The sequence below is a fragment of the Podarcis gaigeae genome, assembly GCF_964106915.1.
Source record: "Podarcis gaigeae genome assembly, chromosome: 14".
NCBI lineage: Eukaryota > Metazoa > Chordata > Lepidosauria > Squamata > Lacertidae > Podarcis > Podarcis gaigeae.
Window position 1 is genome coordinate 53,708,048 of NC_139690.1, and position 21,929 is coordinate 53,729,976.

At 48.9% G+C, this 21,929-nt stretch overlaps 1 protein-coding gene across 1 annotated transcript; it reads left to right on the forward strand.

The window, feature by feature from the left end:
* The first annotated feature begins 4,304 nt into the window (after window positions 1–4,304).
* On the forward strand, window positions 4,305–14,124 carry LOC310830949 (uncharacterized protein). The gene is made up of 7 exons (XM_083710789.1): window positions 4,305–4,450; window positions 10,166–10,189; window positions 10,517–10,551; window positions 10,814–10,999; window positions 11,104–11,232; window positions 12,499–12,738; window positions 13,693–14,124. Exons 1-7 carry the CDS (start codon window positions 4,419–4,421, stop codon window positions 13,863–13,865), a joined length of 819 nt encoding a protein of 272 aa, XP_083566915.1. The 5' UTR covers window positions 4,305–4,418; the 3' UTR covers window positions 13,866–14,124.
* Window positions 14,125–21,929: the final 7,805 nt, after the last annotated feature.

Genomic DNA, 21,929 nt, shown 5'->3' on the forward strand with positions numbered 1-21,929 from the left:
TCTGTCTTTGTAGGATTTAGCTTCAACCGGCTGCCCAGCAACCATCCAGCCACAGCTTCCAAGCATCTGGTCCGTGTATCTGGGGCCGAATCAGGATGGCCGTCCACCAACAGATAAAGTTATGAAGGTAATCTGGAGCGGGCGAGTGGGTCAATTGTATACCCTCAAGAGTCCTTGGAGGATAGGTGGGTTTCTAAGGTCATAATGAACTAAAGCACCACAGAAGGCCCCTGGGAGCACAAAACTGCTTTCGGAAAGATGCCTAGAGGCAGTGACTGCCGGTGGAGAGAGAAGATGGCTCCGTAAGACAAGTCAGCCCATCCTCTGCCACTGGAATGGGAAGAGTTTTCAGCAGTGGCTCCTGGGACAGAAAAGTTTTCTTTTTTCTGGGCAGGTTGAGTCCCCAAGTGTTTTCTTTTCCTTTTTCCTCATGAGCTACTCTTCTCTCTCTCTCTCTCTCTCTGCCTGTGCTAACTGAATGTCAGCTGTGATTCTGGCCTTTTCTCTTTCTTTCTCTGCTTCAACTGTATGTTTTTCTTCCTCTGCAGAGTCGTCTTTCCCATAGGGCTTAGTGGTGAATCGCGCCAGGGCGCCGGCCTCTCAGGGGCACCCCAGCAAGTGGGGGGAGCTGTGCAGCTTTGCCAGCAGCCTCCCCTTTCCCTGCATGCCCGCCAGCTGCACCCCACCAACCACAAGACTGGCAGACACACAGCTTCCCTCCCAAGACTCTGCAGGGACCGCTCTCCTCCGGAGGAGGTTTGGGAGGGGCACAACTTCACTCCCAAGCCTCTGTGGGGATCGCTCTCCTGCAGCGGCATGGGGGAGAGTTGCGCCTCCCTGGATGGCTGGCAGTGCGCAGCTACTGTAGCACCCTGCTTGTGGTTAACGCTTAGCTGGAATGAAATATTAAACACAGCAATAGAGAAATTAAAATAATAATTTATTTGTCAGACAAATAAATAATAGGCACAGTGGTATATGGTTGCCAAAGCTCTGCCTGCCCTCTAGCCCTGATGGCCAGCACTTATATTTCCTCAGCCCAGCCCCCTTGCTCCTCCTTTGGCTGCCTCTGTCCAATCAGCCTGGTTGAAATTCCTATTGGCTGTTTGCTAGAACCAATCATAAAAGATACACCCATTTCCTATTACCTTTTATGGGAGACAAAGAGCTATATTTCCTTCTATCCATAAATGGCAGACAAGTAGCCATATATCTTACATTTGCCTCGACAAGGCACCTTAATTACCAGATCACTTTTTGCCCCTGTTGCCCCTGCATTCCAAAACAAATGGCTAAAACAAATGGCTCGTGGTATTAAATTCTATCTAAACAGAGATCTTGGGTTCACATTCTCACACACCATCAATGAAATAAGAATCTAACATTTCTTACTTTCTAAATCCTTTGCCTAATTACATTAAGCCAACAAATCTCATACATAACATAGATAGCTTTTTAGAAGAAAAGGCCTTTGCAAAGTAAAAAAGGAACTCTGTAAAAAACAGCTTCAAAAGAAGCCTCTTCAGTTTACACCCCCCTTCCTAGCCAGCTGCTTTTCCCATTAGCTCTTCCCAAAATTTATTGCCCTTTAACTCTCTCAGTATACCTTAAACCTTAGGAAAATATGGCTAGAGTCTGGTGGGAGGCACATGGTATTATTTTCTGTTAAACAATAAATCTTACTATTTACCAACTCTTAATTAGTGTTTTTGCAGCTTGATTGTATTCTGTAATATGTAGGGTCAGTGTAACCTTTGCTCCCAGCCTGTAATTCCCTTTTACAGCTTTGAGAAACTTGTCTCCTGCTACTGCTATAAATCAGGGGGGGGGGGCCTTGTTCAGGAGAGCAGGAAGATAAACAACTACCAAATTACTTAGCCAGCTGGTTTCTGCCTGGCATGAAACATACAAACGTTTGCAAATATATCTTTAAGCTCATTTTAAAATACAGGCCTTGATCAGATGCCTCACTACGACCACCCCAACACTACCCATGGTAATTTGGGGGCGCTGGGCAGATATTTGCCCCCCGGTGCCGCATCTGCTAAAGACGGTCCTGTTTCTCTGCTTCAACTTTAGCCAGTTCCATCTTAGCCTCACCATCTCTCATTCAAGACGAGGATTCTCCTCAGATGTGGCAGCTCCTGGCACTGGCTCATCCCGAGTCTCTTTCGCTTGGTACTTGCTGGCCATTTTCGAACAGAAAACTTTTCTTCTTTTAATAATATATCCTCAATGCTTTGTTAAACTGGTTGTTCTGTATCTCTGGGTACGTTTCTGTGTGGGTTTTAACTACGTATCCCGGTGCTACCACCAATTAATATCCGACGGCTCAATGGCTATTTTTTCCCTGGTGCCGTTGGGCCAACACTTCTCTTAAATATTGGGCACCCACCTCACAAGAACACCAATCCCACAAATTCCCACAAGATATTCTCAAAATATCTGCCTGAGACTCCAAATTACTAAGGTTTCCCTCACGGAAACCTTTGTAATGTGGAATCTCAGGCAGGATTTGTTGAAATAAAAAATAAATATTTTATTTAACAAAGGAAGTTTAAGACATGAGAGGGTCAAACACAGGATACTTCAGATTATAATGTTATTTCACTTCAGTGCTTTCTCAGATGTTGCACAGTTGTTGCCGCTTAATACTTTGGTTCTTAACTCAATACTTTGGTTCTTAAACAAGGTGGTACTTCCTGTCAGTCATTTCCCCTTAGACAACCCTACTCCTGCCTGAGGTACTCAGTAACAGACCCAAGGAATCACGGGTTTGGGGAGTCTTCTCTTTTTGTCGAAGAATCTCTCCCCTCCTGACTGGAAGGAGACCGAAATAGACTCTCTTCTCACAGCTTTACTTCTCGTGGCTCAGCCTCAGCCTCCCAGTTAATTCCTGGCCGATTACTCCCACAGGACACCACACACTTGTCCTTTACACTAAGCTCAGAGACATCTGAAGGCAGCCCTGTTCAGGGAAGTTTTTCATATGTAATGCTGTACTGTTTTTAACACTGATTGGGAGCCGCCCAGAGTGGCTGGGGAAACTCAGCCAGATGGGCGGGGTATAAATAATAAATTATTATTATTATTATCCTTTCTGTAGCTCATGGGGAGGCAAACTAAGGCTCAGGGGCTGGATCTGGCCCAATCGCCGGGAGAACAATCCGGCCCGCGGACGGTCCGGGAATCAGCATGTTTGCTTTTATTGGAAATGCATCTCTGGGTTATTTGTGGGGCATAGGACTTTGTTCATTTATTTTTGTTTCCAAAATACAGTCCGGCCCCCCACAAGGTTGCGGGGACAGTGGACCGGCCCCCTGCTGCAAAGGTTTGCTGGCCCCTGGCCTACCCCACCCTCCCAACCTCAACCCCCCCCCTGCTTCAACTAACTCTCTCTCTCCCAATCCTCTCCTTTTCAAGCCCCCCTCCTGGAACCTTGGCCAGTCAGAGGCTGCCGGGCATTAACCATTTGCTGGCAGGGAAAAAAGAAAAAGAAAACACCTGGGGACTCAACCTGTCCAGCAAAAGCGAGCTTTCCCGTCGAGGTGGTGACTGCAGGTGGAGAGCGAAGATGGCTCCGTAAGGCAAGTCAGCCCACTCTCTGCCACTGGAACGGGAAGGATTTTCAGCAGCAGCTCCTTTTGTGCGATGCCCTCAATGAAGGGAGGCATGTTTTTGTCATAATAATAATAATAATAATAATAATAATAATAATAATAATAATTTATTATTAATACCTGGGTTTCCCCAGCCCCTCTGGGCGGCTTCCAACAAAATATTAATATACAGTAATGCATCAAACATTAAAAGCTTCCCTAAACAGTTCTGCCTTCAGATGTCTTCTAAAAGTCAGATAGTTGTTTATTTCCTTCACATCTGAAGGGAGGGCGTTCCACAGGGATGGCACCACTACTGAGATGGCCCTCTGCCTGGCTCCCTGCAACATCACTTCTTGCAGGGAGGGAACCACCAGAAGGCCCTCGCATCTGGACCTCAATGTCTGGGTAGAATGATGAGTCGGGCAACTCCTGGGTGAACAGGTGAGCTTGAAGGAGGTGCTGGGAAGCGGATAACAGCTGAGGTCTGCTTTATTTCCTTTGATGCCCCAGAGGGACACAAGGCTGGGGGCGTTGGGGGGGGTGGCTGAAAGGGGAGCCCAGGTTCACCTGCCTGAAGGTACCAAGTGGTGACCCGGGCCAGGAGCCCTGCGTCTCTTGGGGCCAATCCCTGGCCAGGCTCTGACCTTACAATAGGCTGCGGAATCCTGTTTCCTGGGAGACCAGGAGGGGGGTGTGTGCTTGAAAGGACCCTTAGATCAGCTGACATCGCAGACACCTGTCTCCTTTGGAGACCTGCCTTCTTTGGATCCGTTGAAAGCCGAGCGAAGGGGTTTCTGCCTCCCCTGTGGTGGCACCATGGCCGGCTGTTTCACCTGCTGCCACAGAAGGTAAAGTCAGGGGGGGAGGGGGGAGACATCCTGAAGCCTTGTCCCCCCCCATGGCCAGATTTTAAAGACAATCTTTGGTAATAATAATAATAATAATAATAATAATAATAATAATAATAATATGCCAAATCGATGGCTTGAACCTGCCAGCCCCTGGCAGAGGCGTAGGAAGGTCAAGTAGTACCCGGTGTGGAAAATTTCTTGTCCCCCCCCCCCCACATTGATTTTTTTTTTTTTTGGCCTGCAAAAATGGTTTTACGTAATGGTTTTCTTACAAAAGAACATGGATTCTGAGCCTCTGATAACAAGTAGGCAACTATGGACAGATACTTAAATCTACAGGATGGATTGTGTTTTGGCTTATGTTATTTTATTTATATTGACTGCTTATTTATTTAATAAAATTTATTTTAAAAACCTGCAAAGTGGTTTACCAAAACAACAACAAAAAACAAAACAAAAAACACCACAGCAGTAAAATCAAGAAAAATTAACAATCCTACTTTAAAACATACAAAAGCTAAAATATTAAGATTAAAATTACTTCAACTTCCTAAGCATCTAGGTATGCTTGCCTAAAGAAGAATGCTTCTAGCAGGTGCCTGAAAAGAGTCTAGCAAAGGAACATGCTTTGTTGAAATTTCAGCCTTCGCGACATAGGAAAACGACCAAGTAAACAGCTATTTTTGTGGAGGAGGGTCAATATATTAACTGATATGCGTGAAATTTCATATGTAGCTATATAATCCCTAGTGTTGTAAGATAAGACCTTTGGAGCAGGCATTTTTTTAAAAAAGTTTTTTTATGAACTGCCCTGGTAGGGCAGTAATTGTTCCTTGATAATTTGTCACCTCCCTCCAAGATGGCACCTGGGGCAGCCCCGCCCACGCCCCCTCTTTCTGGGCTCAGGGGTTCAGGCGGTTTTGGCTCTTGACACCCGCCTGCTCTCTGGCTCACCCCCTCCAGACTGGTTCCCTGGAAGTTGCCTGATGGGGAGTCAAGCCTTTCAGATCCGTCAAGCTCAGTATTGTCAATTATTCTGAGTGGCAGGAGTGTCAGGCGAAGGACCTTCTCAAGTTGACCTGGCAGTGCCTTGGGTGCAGCCTGGGGCATTCTGAACCGAGCCATGGCCCTTCCCTAAAAAGAAAGATTCCTGACCTCAGTAGTGGGGTGGAGGGGGGGGGAATTCACATCTGTGAACCAATGCCCCCCTTTGGTTTCAGATAGCACATGGGTAGACGCAGGGCCGCATTTAGGTTTGATGAGGCCCTCAGCTACTGAAGGTAATGGGGCCCTTTATATGTCCAGCTGTCCTTTTCTCAACAACAAATTGTCGCTGGTTTTTGTGTCGAATATATGATACGATACAATAGTCTTTATTGTCATTGTCCCATACAGAACAACGAAATTGAAAAAAATCTACATCAGACATTCAAAAACCAACAAGCCTGGTTAACCCCCTAAAAACTCTGATACCCCATAATTAAATACAAGATACTCCCAGAGACTCCTCACACTGCTTTTAAAACCAAAATCGCATTTGGATAAAAGCTGTTTCTCAGGTGGCTAGTCCTAGTCTTTATAACCCTGTACCTTCTTCCAGAAGGCAGAAGCTGAAAGAGATCATTTCTGGGGAGGGGGGATTTACTATACTGCACTATCTCTGCAGCTTTCTTATGAAACCTGGAAGCATAGATTTGATCCAAGATGGGAAGAGAATATATGCTATACGGTAATTTATGGACCTAATAGGTATCTAAAACCATTTGCCCATGTTGCCCTGCAACCAGTCCATGCAGAATGTAGGCACCCTATATATAGAAAGGAGCAAACCAGGGATATTTGAGGGAGCAGGTGGGAGGTACATCATAGCCTACACAACACAAAACACTGTTGCTGTAGGTCGGTTTTATTTTATTTGTTTTCTATCTTATATTTTGGAAATGTACATCCAGTTTTTTTGTCCTCTAAATTTTTTGGGCCCCCAAGAGAGTGGGGCCCTAAGCTATACCTTGTTTAGCTGATACGTAAATCTGCCACTTGTCTACCATAGATGAGTCTTCAAAAGCCCAGGACACAAATTTTCACAGCTCTCTCGTGGGTAGGGTGGCTTATTTGCCAGAAGCAGTGGCCTAGCATGGGGGTCCCTGGGCGCACAATCGGGGTGCAAACCAGGCACCCCCTCCAGAGCTCTCCATTGTGCCCACCCTGCCAGGTTCCAGTGGTGAGGGCTGGGTGAGTGCGGACATTATCTTCACCCTCTGCGCTTGGCCAGCCCTCACTGCCTCCACATCCCCCAGTCCTTGCTGCCGCTGGCGCATGAGCATCCACCTGGAGATGTGGGTGTGAGGGCTGGGCAAGTACTCTCTGCACCTGCCTGGTATGTGTGGGCATGCAACCTTCCCAGGCTCTGGCAAATAGCACCACGCCCCTGGCCAGAAGGAACGGATTTGGCACAAACCCTGGAAGTGTCTCTTTGATTCTGGCCAAGCTAAGCATCCTGGTGCATATTGTCAGAGTCAAGTAGACACTTCCAGGGTTCATGCTAAATACTTTGGGTAAATGAGCCCCCAGAAAATCTTTGCCCTGGGCTTTTTCACCTCATCTACCCATGTACTATCCGAAACCAAAGGGGCTCATTGGTTGCCAGACATGAAATGCATTGGAATTATTTTCTGCTCCCCCCTCCCCCTCCATGGTTCTATATATAACTTCTGAAATTAAATTTTCTGTTTTACAATTTGAAATGCTCATTCATACAACCTTAAGATACCAATACCAATAACAATAATTTTTCTACCCTGCCCATCTGGCTGGGTTTCCCCAGCCACTCTGGGCAGCTTCCAACAAACGCTTATAAATACAATAAAACATCAGTCATTAAAAACTTCCCTAAACAGGGCTGCCTTCAGATGTCTTCTAAACGTTGGATAGTTGTTTATTTCTTTGACATCTGATGGGAGGGTGTTCCACAGGGCGGGCGCCACCACCGAGAAGGCCCTCCCCTTCCTGCTTCTCTTTCCATGGTTCATTTTCCTAAGTCCCAGCTTATTTTACAAAAACTATACCATTCCGTATTCCATTATTGCATCCATCAAAGCTTATTTACGCCGTTGAATTTACCTTAATGCTGCCAGTGTTTCCAGATGTACACAATTATTCCCCATATATTCCAGAAACGTTTCCCAACATATCTTCTTCTTTTTTTCTTATTCTATATGTTAAGTCTGCAAACTGTGCATACGGTATTCTGTCAACTTCAGTTAGCATTCTTCTTTGGTTGGGGCCTCCCTCCTTTCCCACCGCCCTCCATGGTTCTGAGTACTGGCTGATGAAAACAGGACAGTGCCTCCTGGTGCAGTCAGGCTCCTCTAGCTCAGCCTCCCCTCCCTTCCTTCCTTCCTTCCTTCCTTCCTTCCTTCCACTTTCTTTCATTTTCAAAATTTACAAAGAACAAGAATACATTGATCCTCAACTACGTATTCCAAGATATAAATAAATATTACAATGTACAGTCATACTTTGGTTTACAGAGGCTTCAGGTTGTGCGTTTTCGGGTTACGGACGCACCAAAACCCAGAAGTACCGGAACGGGTTACTTTTGGGTTTTGGCGCTCACGCATGTGCAGAAACACTAAATCACGATTTGCGCATGTGCAGAAGCGCCGAATCGCAACCTGCGCGTTCTGCACGGATCACGTTCGCAACCCGAGTGTCCACTACACTTAATAAAAATGTTGAAAGGTCTAGGATAAACCTGACCCTGGCTCAGCCCTTTCAAGCCAGACTGGCAGGCGCTGTCCAGGGGTTCAGGGCAGGAGGCATCTTTCCCAGGGGGGCCTGATCCTGGGACCTTCTGAAGGCAAAGCAGACGCTCTCCCCGCTGCGCGGCAGACCTTCCTCAACGTGGCAAATGGACCGATGCTACAGAGCTTTCCTAGTGATCCCTGCTGCCAGCGGCGGATCTCCGGGTCTCCAATTCCAGCACCTTCACCTCTCGCGCTGCCTTCTTCTCTAAGGCAGAGTTGGGGGGCGCCCAGCAGCGCCCCCTCCCCGGCTCCGCGCCCCTCACCCCCCCCCCAAATCTACCTCGGCTGCTCCCACGTGCATTTGCAACAACCCCTGGGACTTGGCTCTCGCCTGAAAGCCTCTCCCGGCGGAGTTTCCTCGCTTGCCCAGCGATCCAGCAGCGACCAGGCGGCGAAGCCTCTTTGGGGAATCTTCTCCGGGCGCCGGGGATTTGCTCCCCAACAATCAGACCAGCCTTTCGAGTAAGAATGGAAAGGTTTACTTACAGGGAACTTGCGCCCTTCGGTGCAGTATGGATCTGGGCAGAGGCACAGGAGATCGACTTAGAGCAACAAATAGAGGTGTTAGCAGGAAGGTCCTTTGCGCGCGTCTGCAGCCGCCAGACATCCCTTCGCTTCCAGAGCTCAGCGAGAGAGAAATGGCAAAGAGACCCTTTTCCTCCTCCTGCTGGAGAGATGCGGGATCACGACCACACGGAGCCCGGCAGCTTTCTCGAGGATTTAAAGACTCCGGTTGTTCTCCAGGGCTGGATTTACCTATAAGCTAAACTAGCTATAGATTAGGGCCCCACTCTCTTGGGGGCCCCCCAAAAAATGAAAGGAAAAAACCCTGGATGTCCATTTCCAAAATGCAAGATAAAAAACAAATAAAATACAACCTACTTACAGCAACAGTGTTTTGTGTTGTGTAGCTCCTTTGATGTAAGTCAGGGGACAGCAACCTTTTTCAGCGGGGGGGGCGCTCCACTGTCCCTTAGTCCTTGTGGGGGGTCAGACTATCTTTTGAAAAAAAATAATGAACAAATTCCTATGCCCCACAAATAACTCAGAGATGCATTTTAAATAAAAGGACACATTCTACTCATGTAAAAACATGCTGATTCCCAGACCGTCTGTGGACCGGATTTAGAAGATGATTGGGCCAGATTCGGCCCCCCGGCCTTAGTTTGCCTACCCATGATGTAAGTCATGGGCACCGTCTACTAGCCTGCTCCCTAAAATATCACTGGTTTGCTCCTTTCTATATATAGGGTGCCTATGTTCTGCGTGGACTGGTTGCATGCCTCATCAAACCTAAATCCAGTCCTGACTGCAATGCACAGTTGCATTGGTCTGCATTAAATTTCCGTTGCTTTTTTTTAGATGATCTTTATTGAATTTTTAGTTATATACTCTACATACACATACATTATATTTCACATTTGTTCTTGCTTTCCAGAGCAGACTTCCCTCCTTCCTTCTTCCAGCTTTTTTATGTTGTCTTTAACTTTTTGCATTGTCTTTTTCCATTTTATATATAATTGTTCTTCAATTTTTTTCCATAAAATGCCTGTAAACAAATCTTTCTATATATACAATTCTTATTGTCTGTCTATATTCATTTACACATATTGTTCAATAATAGTCCTAATATACATTTTTAATTCATTTTGATATTATTATCCAATCAATTTCTTGTGTTTTCCCATTATGAGGTTTATTTCAGTTCTACTGGTTTCCCTATTTCACATCGTCTTCTCTATATATAACATAAATTTTCCCCATTCCTTTTGATATGTTTCGTCACCCTGATGTCGAATTTTTGCTGTTAGTTTGGCTATTTTGGCTAGCCTGTCTGCATTAAATTTCCTACGGTTACTTCCAAGAAATTCGCCTCCATGTTTTCCTCCTCTTTCTCCTTCCACAGGAGCAGATCTGAAAACAATACAAAGTGAGTGGCTCTTTCGTGCCCTTGAATGTACCTTTGATAAGAAAGTATCAGCTTCCAACTTAGGAGGGTCTGACCCCAGACGGAAGCGGTGGATGTTTCTTCAGCAGGGAGAACCTTCTCATCTTGCCCACGCTTGGAAGGTCAAGGGCAGACTGGCAGGCACCCACAGCTAGCCAGGGCCGCTGGGGGCGTTTGGGGAGGGTGCTGTGCATGTCCCACAGCCAGAAGAAATTGGGAAGGGGGTGCCTTGTTCCCCTTGGCATCCTGGGGGGCATTCCTGGTGCCCTCCTGCTGCAAAGAGCATTCCATGCTTCTCTCTCTTTCCAGGCTGCCTAAGATGAAAGAGGAGCCACAGGAAGGGGGTGAGTGGGGATCTGGGGGTGTCTAGTCCAGCAACCCAGATCACTACCCAAATTCATACCCCACCCCACCAACAACATGCTGGACTCTGCTTGGGGACCCCACCCGAGCCCATGTTTGCCCCACGGGGGGTTGCTAAGGAAACATGCCCCCTGTCCCTCACCAGCCTGACCCCTGCTGCAGCGGAGGCAGTTCAGGGCCTGAGCCAACTGGGCCAGCTGTCACCTGCTCTTTCTTGCTAGTCACCTTTCTTTCCTCCTGCAGAAACCCTCCCTGCTGCTCCTGCGACTCCTCCTGCCCCAGATCCAGAGCCCCAACAGCAGGAGGTCAAGCCGCTGCTGGCCAGCCCCCCTGCGGAGACCCTCCTGGACCCCACCAGGGGCTCCCTGTTGCTTCTGCAGAAGCACCTGCAGGTCCTCAAGGAGATGCAGGGCCAGTACCTCCAGGCAGGTAAGTCTTGGAGAGGGGCACCTCCTGGCCCCCAGCCCCCAGCCGGGGAACCCTCTTGCCAGGGGCCTGATCCCTTTCCTCTCCTTCCCGCTTCCCAATTTCAGAAGTGAAGATCCGCAGCGCTTGCCATCAGTTCCCGCGCTCCCTGCGGGCCGCCAGCCTCCAGATCTGCCGCACCCGGCGGAGGCTCATCCGCATGGAGGTCCGCCTGCAGCGTCAAGCCAGCAGCCCTGGTGCGCCTCTTCGGAAGTTGCTGCGGTTTTCAATTTTCTGCCAAATGGATTTTAACCTTCTTGATTTACAATGTTAACATTGCAGCTTGGTTTTTTGGTGTTTTGTTTTTTGCAAATCACTTAGAAGGTTTATTTCAAACCAAGTGGTGCACACGTTTTAACACTCAAATAAATAAAGGTAAAGGGTAAAGGGATCCCTGACCATTAGGTCCAGTTGTGGCCGACTCTGGGGTTGTGGCGCTCATCTCACTTTATTGGCTGAGGGAGCTGCGTACAGCTTCCAGGTCATGGGGCCAGCATGACTAAGCAGCTTCTGGCAAACCAGAGCAGTGCATGGAAACGCCGTTTACCTTCCCACCGGAGCGGTGCCTATTTATCTACTTGCACTTTGATGTGCTTTCGAGCTGCTAGGTTGGCAGGAGCAGGGACCGAGCAACGGGAGCTCATCCCGTCGCAGGGATTCGAACCGCCGACTTTCTGATGGGCAAGCCCTAGGCTCTGTGGCTTAACCCACAGCACCACCCACGTCCCTCGCCTCAAATAAATAGGATGAACAAAAACAGAATCTTATTGAAATAAAAACTGTCCAGTACAAAAATATGGTTCCAAAGCTTTACTAACAGAACTTGTTCAAAAAAGCAAATAATGTTACATTAGATAGTTGCATAATATAATGTGCTTGTCCAAGCATAGGAACAACATCTTAGAAATAGGAAATTACTTCACCTGGAACTGAAAACAATGCTCTGTGTTTCCAACAAAACGGACTACTTTAGCAGGAGGCTGTGTTCCTGGAGAGAGATGATGCACACACTTTTTCTCCGGTGGCCTAAGAACAAAGACTAACTCACAGACCTGAAATGGAGATTTGTAACTGAATACCTTTCTCAGGTGATCTTTGTTAAACACCTCATGTCAGAGCAGCAGAGATACATCAGCAGCTAACCATTAACCTGTTATGCATTCTGAGAGCTAGTTGACCTCAATGGAATTTTCCAATGTTAAACCTTTAGCAATACACATACAGAGCCACTTTCCATTTCAATGTACAATTAAATAATACTTAACACATCCTTGGCCAGGCTCTGACAAAAGGCCCCCATTCTTTTCTGTCTCGCTGGCCTCCAAGTTCCTCTTGTGGCGTGAAATCAGCTTAAAATGGTAAACAGGGGAGGGGGGGTCAAGCGGGTGGATGCTGGGGACTGCTGGACTTCCATGCCTGTCAAATTTATGCTTTCCCCCGCCCCACCCTCCTGTTTCTTGCAGGTGTCTGCCAAAGCTCCCCAGGCCCAAGCCTGTCATCTTCGAAGCCCACTTTGGAGTCGACTTCGGCCTCCAGCTCTGGGGAGGTGGTCTCCATCACCCCCACCACCTCCAGCTTTTCCCTCCCGCCCCACCCGCTTTCCCCGCCTCCCCCCTCCCCGCCCCTCCTCCAGCCAGATCTCAGGGTCCTGCAAGAAGCGTTGGAGACCTTGCTCGAAATTGAGGCCCACCAGCTGCAGGAGCGTAAGTACCAGACAGAAGCCCCCCCCCCCCATGGCTCTTCCTTTTGATCCTGTTTACAAGATTCCTTATGAATAAGCCCCAGGGTCGGTGACTGTCCTATAATATAAAGTTATAAACAAACAGGTGTAGAATCAGAAAGGAACCCAGAGGCTCATCCAGTCCAACCCCTTCCATGCAGATCAAACTGTTCCCAGTGGAGAACAGCATACATTTCAGCCAAAGGAGTCCCACAGAAATGGCGAAAGCTAAGGTGAAAGAGATTAAACCTTCCACAGCAAAGGTGCCAGGTGCATCTCCATAGGGAGGGAGCTCCACAATGTGGGGGCTGCCACAGAGAAGGCCCTGTCTCCCCACTTTCTCTTGCCCTCTGGGCCACAGTCCCCCATACTTCTGAGGGCCAGTGGAACTACCATGGAAGACGGCCTCACCCCTGCAGAAGTTCGCTCCTGAGGAGGTCCTAGCAATGGAGATGGTCTTTCAGACCACTGACATCTTCCTTGGCAAGCTATTTCACTAGACTCATAGTCCCTATAGCACATTTTTCTTTTTTCTTTACTTTGACAAAGTAATGATCATACATAAATAATAAAAATGTGCACCCAAGACCCCCCCAAACATCATACCTACATCACATCAAAGGTGGTCTACAACAGAAATTTGAACGTTGTTGTTTTTCCTGTCTGCCAGGTTCTCTGATAATGCCTTATCTGGTAGTCTGGCCATTCCTTTGAGATGGTGATTTCCCAATTCCTGAAACAATGGGGAGGCTCCCTGCCCCCCTCCCTCCTTCCAGAGAAAAGACTTGGTCAGTTTGGGAGTCAGAATGTTTTCAGGGCTGTTTTCCTGTGCTGCTTCAGACATGTGGTTTATATATTTATGTACATGTTTGCTTGGTACATTTATGACCATTTCTTATATATCTAAGACCTTAATGTTTTTTATTTCCCCCTGCAGGGAAAAGGGACCTTCGGACATGCCAGGAGTGCCTGAGGTCCCTCCGGGAGCTGAGGGCGCAGCTGCAGAAGGTGCGGAGCAGACTCTGGCGGGTGGAGGCCATCCTGGGCATCCAGGTGCCCCCCAGGGAGCTGGAGGTGGGAGAGCAAGAGGAGGAGGAGGAGGAGGAATGAGCCCCTCGCAGGCGCCCCCAAACATCCAAATTCAGAACATCCAAATTCCCTCCCTCCTCTGAAGATGTTGGGCGACGGATCTGCTCTTTATTGTCTTATTTGCACCCATTGCAAGTAACTAATCTTTTCAGACAACATTTTAGACCAAGGATTAATGACTGAATGCAGGACGGCCTTTGTTGAATTTTTTCTTAGGCACTATTTAATGATATTTTAAACTAACTTTTCAAATAAGCACGCAATAAAGGAAGCATCAGAATATGATGTGTGTACTTATTCATAGATACGGCCATGGATGCTTGAGTTGAGCTGACTGGCTTGCAGGGGGGTCGGACCTGATGGCCTTTGGGTTCCTTCCAACGCCACCATTCTAGGATTGTTCCCACAAGCAGAGCCCCCCCCCCCCCCGTAGAGCCTCCAGCGCAAGCCCTGCACCCTGACCCAGCTTCTCCAGGCGCTTCCTTTGGCTCCTGCCCCAAACAGGCTCCCTTGTGGGCACAATATGCACCAGGAGGCTGTGGCCAGAATCCAGTCCACACTTCCAGGTTATCACTAAGTACATTCCTTCTGGTCAAGGAGCCACCAGAGCTGCGAGAGCAGTGGCGTCCAAAGAGGGCCAGATTTGATGAAGTGAAGGGCCATGGGGGCCAAACAAAGTTGTTGAGCCTTTTTTAGGATTGACGTTGTTAAGGGTTTTTTTTAGGATTTGACCCCAGGAAAGAAACTGCCACAGGGACCGGATTAAACCGACCGGCGGGCCAGGAGGGGCTTTCTTTTCAGCCCCCCCCCAGTGACCCCTGTGGGACCAGGATGCTGGACTCGAGGGGCCCCGATCCCTGGCCGAGGCGAAGGCGTTCCGATTCTGATCCGGCGCTGAGTTCAAATTCGGCTCCCGGGCACATCCTGGGGGGGGGGGGGCGTGCGTGCGTGGGGGCGACCGTCTCTTCCCCCGCCCGCGGCGGAGTCGGGAGCGCGCCGATCCCCGCCGCGCCCGCGCATCTCGGCTGCCGGGCTCCCTCCTCCGGCCCGGGAGGCGGCGGCGGCTCGAGGCGCGCTCTGCGTGTGCTCAGAGGAAGGTTGCCGGGGATGGGAAAACCTTCCCTGGGGGGCGCCAGACACGTGACTCCGAGGGGCTGAACTGGGCGCGCCTGGCTTGTCAAGGGTTAACAGGAGCCGGGCGGGGCTCCCAGAGGGGGGCGTGTCCTCCGGAGCCGAAGCCCCGCCCTCCTCCCCGCCCCTTTCTGCCCGGGCGGCGCCTCCCGGGATCCAGCTGTTCCGGCGAGGAGTCCTATTCGGAAGAAGGGAATTTCCCTCCTAAAGGGAAAGGTGGACAGCCGTGTCCCGGGATCCGGCTGCCAGAGGGGAGAAGGGGGAGTCCCAGGGGGGCTGCAAGGGGTCCCCCAAATCAGAGCCCAGAGGGACCTGCCCCCTTTTTCTCTGCAAGCCACCTGCAGCTCATGGATCCAGCTGCCAGCTCAGCTCTCCAGATGTTTTGGGACTGCAATTCCCATCATCCCTGACCCCTGGTCCTCTTCGCTAGGGATGATGGGAGTTGTAGTCCCAAAACATCTGGAGGGCCGAGTTTGCCTGGGCCTGCCTTATGGGGAGGGGAAAGGGGCACACCCGCTTCAGATTGAGGAATAAGTCGCAGAGGTTGTAGCCCTTTTGCTATAAAATACTATATACACAAAACCAAAGCCTGACCTAGGCAGTGCTGGATTTACGTATAAGCCAAACAAGCTATAGCTTAGGCCCCCTCTCTCTTGCCCCCCCCCAATTTAAAGAATATGAATATGTATGTATATATAAATATAAATATATGATAAATATAAGATAAAAAACAAATAAAATAAAACCTACGTACCCCAACAGTGTTTTGTGTTGTGTAGGCTCCTATGATGTAAGTAAAGTTATTAATTTACTTCTTTTTAATTGTATTTCAGTATTAACATACTTCTTAATTGTATTTCACTTCAGCAATTTCTTTGATAAAATACACATTTTGTTATGTGCAAATAGCTTTAGATAACTATCAGGTCCATCAACGACCATATAGCATATATTCAACATAAAAAACAGCGACAATTTGTTGTGGACAAAGGACAGCTGGACATATCTAGGGCCTCTTTACTTTCAGCAGCTTAGGGCCTCATCAAACCTAAATCCAGCCCTGGCAATAAGGGAAAGAAAGGCTGCTGGAAGAAGTGCTTCTCCGCGCAGTGCGGAGCTAAGCCTGTGGAACTCCCTCCCACGAGAAGCAGTGATGGCGCTAAGGAGAGGATGAGGCCAATGCCTGCAGGAGGAGAGGACGGGGGGGGGGGGGCTCATGGCTGCCCTGGTCAGGCTCTGTCTCCCTAGTCAGCTCCACTGAACAATCCCAGTGGCTGCCAATCACAGGTGGGGAGAGGGGGTCTGGGTTCCAGTCCTAGAATCCTAGAATCCTAGAGTTGGAAGAGACCACAAGGGCCATCGAGTCCAACCCCCTGCCAAGCAGGAAACACCATCAGAGCACTCCTGACATATGGTTGTCAAGCCTCTGCTTAAAGACCTCCAAAGAAGGAGACTCCACCACACTCCTTGGCAGCAAATTCCACTGTTGAACAGCTCTTACTGTCAGCAAGTTCTTCCTAATGTTTAGGTGGAATCTTCTTTCTTGTAGTTTGGATCCATTGCTCCGTGTCCGCTTCTCTGGAGCAGCAGAAAACAACCTTTCTCCCTCCTCTATGTGACATCCTTTTATATATTTGAACATGGCTATCATATCACCCCTTAACCTCCTCTTCTCCAGGCTAAACATGCCCAGCTCCCTTAGCCGTTCCTCATAGGGCATCGTTTCCAGGCCTTTGACCATTTTGGTTGCCCTCCTCTGGACACGTTCCAGTTTGTCCGTGTCCTTCTTGAACTGTGGTGCCCAGAACTGGACACAGTACTCCAGGTGAGGTCTGACCAGAGCAGAATACAGTGGCACTATTACTTCCCTTGATCTAGATTGTCTACTCCTATTGATGCAGCCCAGAATTGCATTGGCTTTTTTAGCTGCCGCATCACACTGTTGGCTCATGTCAAGTTTGTGGTCAACCAAGACTCCTAGATCCTTTTCACATGTACTGCTCTCAAGCCAGATGTCACCCATCTTGTATTTGTGCCTCTCATTCCCCCCCCCCCAAGTGCAATACTTTACATTTCTCCCTGTTAAAATTCATCTTGTTTGTTTTGGCCCAGTTCTCTAATCTGTCAAGGTCGTTTTGAAGTGTGATCCTGTCCTCTGGGGTGTTAGCCACCCCTCCCACTTTGGTGTCATCTGCAAATTTGATCAAGATGCCCTTGAGTCCATCTTGCTAGGGGGTTTCCCCAGAAGAGGCCCCTGGTGGGCTCTGCCCCCATGAGAAGAGGAGGCTGTATTCAGTAGGGGCCCCCCGTTGCCTGATCCTGTTGGGCTCGCCTGAGGTTCTTTTGTGGAGCTCCTCCCCATGGAAGTGTTATAGTAGTAGTAGTAATAATAATAATAATAATAATAATAATTTATTATTTATATCCTGCTCATGTGGCTGGGTTTCCCCAGCCACTCTGGGTGGCTTCCAACAGAATATTAAAATACAATAATCTATTAAACATTAAAAGCTTCCCTACTCAGAGTTGTGTGCAAAGAGACAATGGGGAGGTTTTCCCCATTTGCCTCCCTTACTGCAGAGAAATATTTGAGGTCACTGAAAGACTCAAAGAGTCAAAAGGGCTTCAGGATTGCTCTCCTGTGCTATTTCAGAACTACTTATGCATGGATAGTGTTACGGCAAAATCTGGGTGCGAGGCTGCTCTGCCACCCAGCTCATCGGACTAAGTCCGTGGGTCCCTGCGGAGGAAAATGAGCTCAGCCGTAGACAGGAGCAAACTGCAGAAGATCCAAGTTTATTGCGCAACAGGTTCAAGGCGAGATTGAACAGTGAGAAAGGGGTGACATGAGTTTTTGAAACTCCCTCCATGTCCCAGAATACAGTGCAAAACACGTCATGAATACATTAAAGAGAGGTTTGGTTACACAGATTACATCATGAATATATTAAAGGGAGGTTGGGTTACACAGATTAACATATGGAGGAGGGAGGGGGGAATATGCAGAGCTGGAGATATGCACAGATAAACAATTCCTGGGGATGAGAAAAGAATGGTCCCAAATATGCATAGTCTGTCACCTGACATTGCCTGGAGGAAAGGCTGATCAGAGCCATTTGACAGGATTAGGGTCTTGACACCTTGCTGGAGGGATTATGCTGGACAGGGGAGGTGTGATGGAGTCCTAGAGAAATTGAGCAAACTGGCACGTTGATTTTCTATGAATTTTATAGATTTTAGTGCATGTTCTGGAAGTTGGGCAATAGGGGCAGTACAGGATTCCTTTTGGTGTACCGACCTCCCCGCTGCACCAAGGATTCCCTGCCCGAGCTGCTTCAGGTCGTGGCGGATATGCTCCTGGAGACACCTAGCTTGGTTGTCCTGGGGGATTTTAACATCCATGCCGACACGACCTTACAAGGGGCCGCTCGGGACTTCGTGGAAAGCATGGCCTCCATGGGGCTGTCCCTGAATAAGTCTGGCCCAACTCATAGCCACGGACATGCCTTAGACTTGGTGTTTACCTCTACGGATGTTGGTGATCTGACATTAACTAAAAGCGAAACAAAAGAAGTGCCATGGTCAGATCACTTCCTGGTGCAACTGGACTTCTCCGCAACCCTTCCCCTCCGCAGGGAGGTGGGACCGATTCGGATGGTCTGCCCCCGCCACTTAATGGATCCAATTGGCTTCCAGAGAGTGGTAGGGGATGCTTTATCCCAAGTTGATGGCCTTTCAGCTGATTCCCTGGTGGCACGCTGGAATGCGGAGTTAACCAGGGCTATTGACTGTCTGGCTCCGAAGCGCCCTCTCCGATTGCATGGAGCCCGGACAGCCCCGTGGTTTTCCCCGGAGCTGAGGGTGATGAAACTATCGTTGAGACGGCTAGAGCGCCGGTGGCGGATAACTCATTCTGAATCAGACCGGACACGGGTTAGAGCTCAACGTCGAGCCTACCAAGTGGCAATGGCGACGGCGAAGAGGACCTTCTTTGCCGCCTCCATTGCATCTGCAGAAAACAGCAGCAGGAGACTTTTTCAGGTGGTTCGCAATCTATCAGAACCACCTGTACCACCGGGGCCTGGTAGGGACCCCAAGATCTCCTGCAATGCTTTTGCAAAGTTTTTTGCAGATAAAATCGCTCAGATTCAGAAGGAGGTAGACTCCACCGTGGGAGCAGGGCCAGGGCGGGAGAGTGCTAGAGTTCTGTCTGGTCCTGTTACATGGGATCAATTCCAATCTGTTACCTCTGAGGATGTGGACAGGCTGCTTGGACGAGTGAAACCGACCACCTGTCTCCTGGATCCTTGCCCATCCTGGCTTATAAAAGCTAGCCGGGAAGGGCTGGGCGATGGGCTCTGCGGGGTGGTGAATGCTTCCCTCCATGAGGGATCCTTCCCAGACCCGCTGAAAGAGGCGGTCATTAAACCGCTTCTTAAAAAAACATCTTTAGACCCGGCCAATTTGGCCAACTATCGCCCAGTCTCAAATCTTCCATTCTTGGGCAAGGTGATTGAGCGGGTGGTTGCTGAACAACTCCAGGCACGCCTGGAGGATGCGGACCATTTGGATCCCTTCCAATCGGGATTCAGGCCTCACCATGGGACTGAAACTGCCTTGGTCGCGCTGGTTGATGATCTCCGGCGGGCTAGGGACAAAGGTGAGAGCTGTTTCCTAGTTCTGCTGGATCTCTCAGCGGCCTTTGACACCATCGACCATAACATCCTTCTGGACCGTCTAGAGCAGTGTTTCCCAACCTTGTGCCTCCAGATGTTTTTGGCCTACAACTCCCATCATCCCTAGCTAGCAAGACCAGTGGTCAGGGATGATGGGAGTTGTAGGCCAAAAACATCTGGAGGCACAAGGTTGGGAAACACTGGTCTAGAGGGGCTGGGAGCTGGGGGCACTGTCATACAGTGGATCCGTTCCTTCCTCCTGGGCCGTGTTCAGAAAGTGGTGGTGGGGGATGAGTGTTCAGACCCCTGGGCTCTCACTTGTGGGGTGCCTCAGGGTTCTGTCCTCTCCCCCATGCTTTGTAATATCTATATGAAGCCACTGGGAGAGGTCATCAGGGGGTTTGGACTGGGTGTTCATCAGTATGCAGATGACACCCAGCTCTACCTCTCCTTTAAATCAGAACCAGTGAAGGCGGTGAAGGTCCTGTGTGAGTGCCTGGAGGCGGTTGGAGGTTGGATGGCGGCTAACAGATTGAGGTTGAATCCTGACAAGACAGAAGTACTGTTTTTGGGGGACAGGAGGCGGGCAGGTGTGGAGGATTCCCTGGTCCTGAATGGGGTAACTGTGCCCCTGAAGGACCAGGTGCGCAGCCTGGGAGTCATTTTGGACTCACAGCTGTCCATGGAGGCGCAGGTTAACTCTGTGTCCAGGGCAGCTGTCTACCAGCTCCACCTGGTACGCAGGCTAAGACCCTACCTCCCCGCGGACTGTCTCGCCAGAGTGGTGCATGCTCTAGTTATCTCCTGCTTGGACTACTGCAATGCGCTCTACGTGGGGCTACCTTTGAAGGTGACCCGGAAACTGCAATTAATCCAGAATGCGGCAGCTAGACTGGTGACTGGGAGCGGCCGCCGGGACCACATAACACCGGTTCTGAGAGATCTGCATTGGCTCCCAGTACGTTTCCGAGCACGATTCAAAGTGTTGGTGCTGACCTTTAAAGCCCTAAATGGCCTCGGTCCTGTATACCTGAAGGAGCGTCTCCACCCCCATCGTTCAGCCCGGACGCTGAGGTCCAGCTCCGAGGGCCTTCTGGCAGTTCCCTCATTGCGAGAAGTGAGGTTACAGGGAAGCAGACAGAGGGCCTTCTCGGTAGTGGCGCCCGCCCTGTGGAACGCCCTCCCATCAGATGTCAAAGAGATAAAGAATTACCTGACGTTCAGAAGACATCTTAAGGCAGCCCTGTTCAGGGAAGTTTTTAATATGTAATGCTGTACTGTTTTTAACACTGATTGGGAGCCGCCCAGAGTGGCTGGGGAAAACTCAGCCAGATGGGCGGGGTATAAATAATAAATTATTATTATTATTATTATTATTATTAGTCCCTTTTGACATTGACAATTGGAAATAAATTGATATATTGTAGCGAAGAAGAAGGTGAAGAAGACATGCTCCCCCCCTTCCGTATCAGATAGGCAACCTAAAGCCCGGGCCGGATGCGGCCCAATGGCCTTCTCAATCCAGCCCGTGGACAGTCCAGGGACCAGCGTTTTTACATGAGTAGAATGTGTCCTTTTATTTAAAATGCATCTCTGGGTTATTTGTGGGGCAGAGGAATTCGTTCATCCCCCAAAAAAGATATAGTCCGCCCCCCCAAGGTCTGAGGGAGTGCTGACCTCTGTACTTATGTATGTGTTTGCCTTGTACATTTATGAGCATTTAATTTATATATATAAGACCTTAGAATTCCTATAACACCATCTTCTATATAATTTGATGTGTGTTATTTGTGACCGAGGCAATTTGGCGCATATTAGCCACCTGTTCAGTCCTCCCCCCTCTCTGCAGTTTGGAGGTTTCAGGAGGGAGAGTAAAGTTTTTCCTGGTTTTGTCCCTTCCCTTCCTCAAGAGGAGGTGGCAGTCGGCTCTTTCAGATAGGGATCTGATTTGCTCAGCATCTTATTCTTAAAATATTTAACTTTGACAGTGTCCTGCTCTGCAGGAATGAACCACAGCGGCTTCAGGTTGCATCCCAGCTGTGTAGATATCAATATTTCTTCATTTTGCATGAATGCGTGTATTAAGAGCTGGTAAAGAAGGAGCATAGGGCTTATTAGTCAGGAAGAAGCGCTGAAGTGGGGGTTTGTATAAATTTATTATTATTATTATTATTATTATTATTATTATTATTATTTATATATTTTTATTTATATCCCACCCTCCCCAGCTGAAGCCGGGCTCAGAGCGGCTAACAACAGTAAAAATAACACAGTTGAC

Bases quoted from the DNA above. Each gene is read 5' to 3' on its own strand.
- LOC310830949 (XM_083710789.1), top strand. From the start codon at position 4,419: ATGGCCGGCTGTTTCACCTGCTGCCACAGAAG. The intron at 4,451-10,165 runs GTAAAGTCAGGG...CTCCTTCCACAG, and splicing joins TTCACCTGCTGCCACAGAAG to GAGCAGATCTGAAAACAATA. The intron at 11,000-11,103 runs GTAAGTCTTGGA...TCCCAATTTCAG, and splicing joins GGGCCAGTACCTCCAGGCAG to AAGTGAAGATCCGCAGCGCT.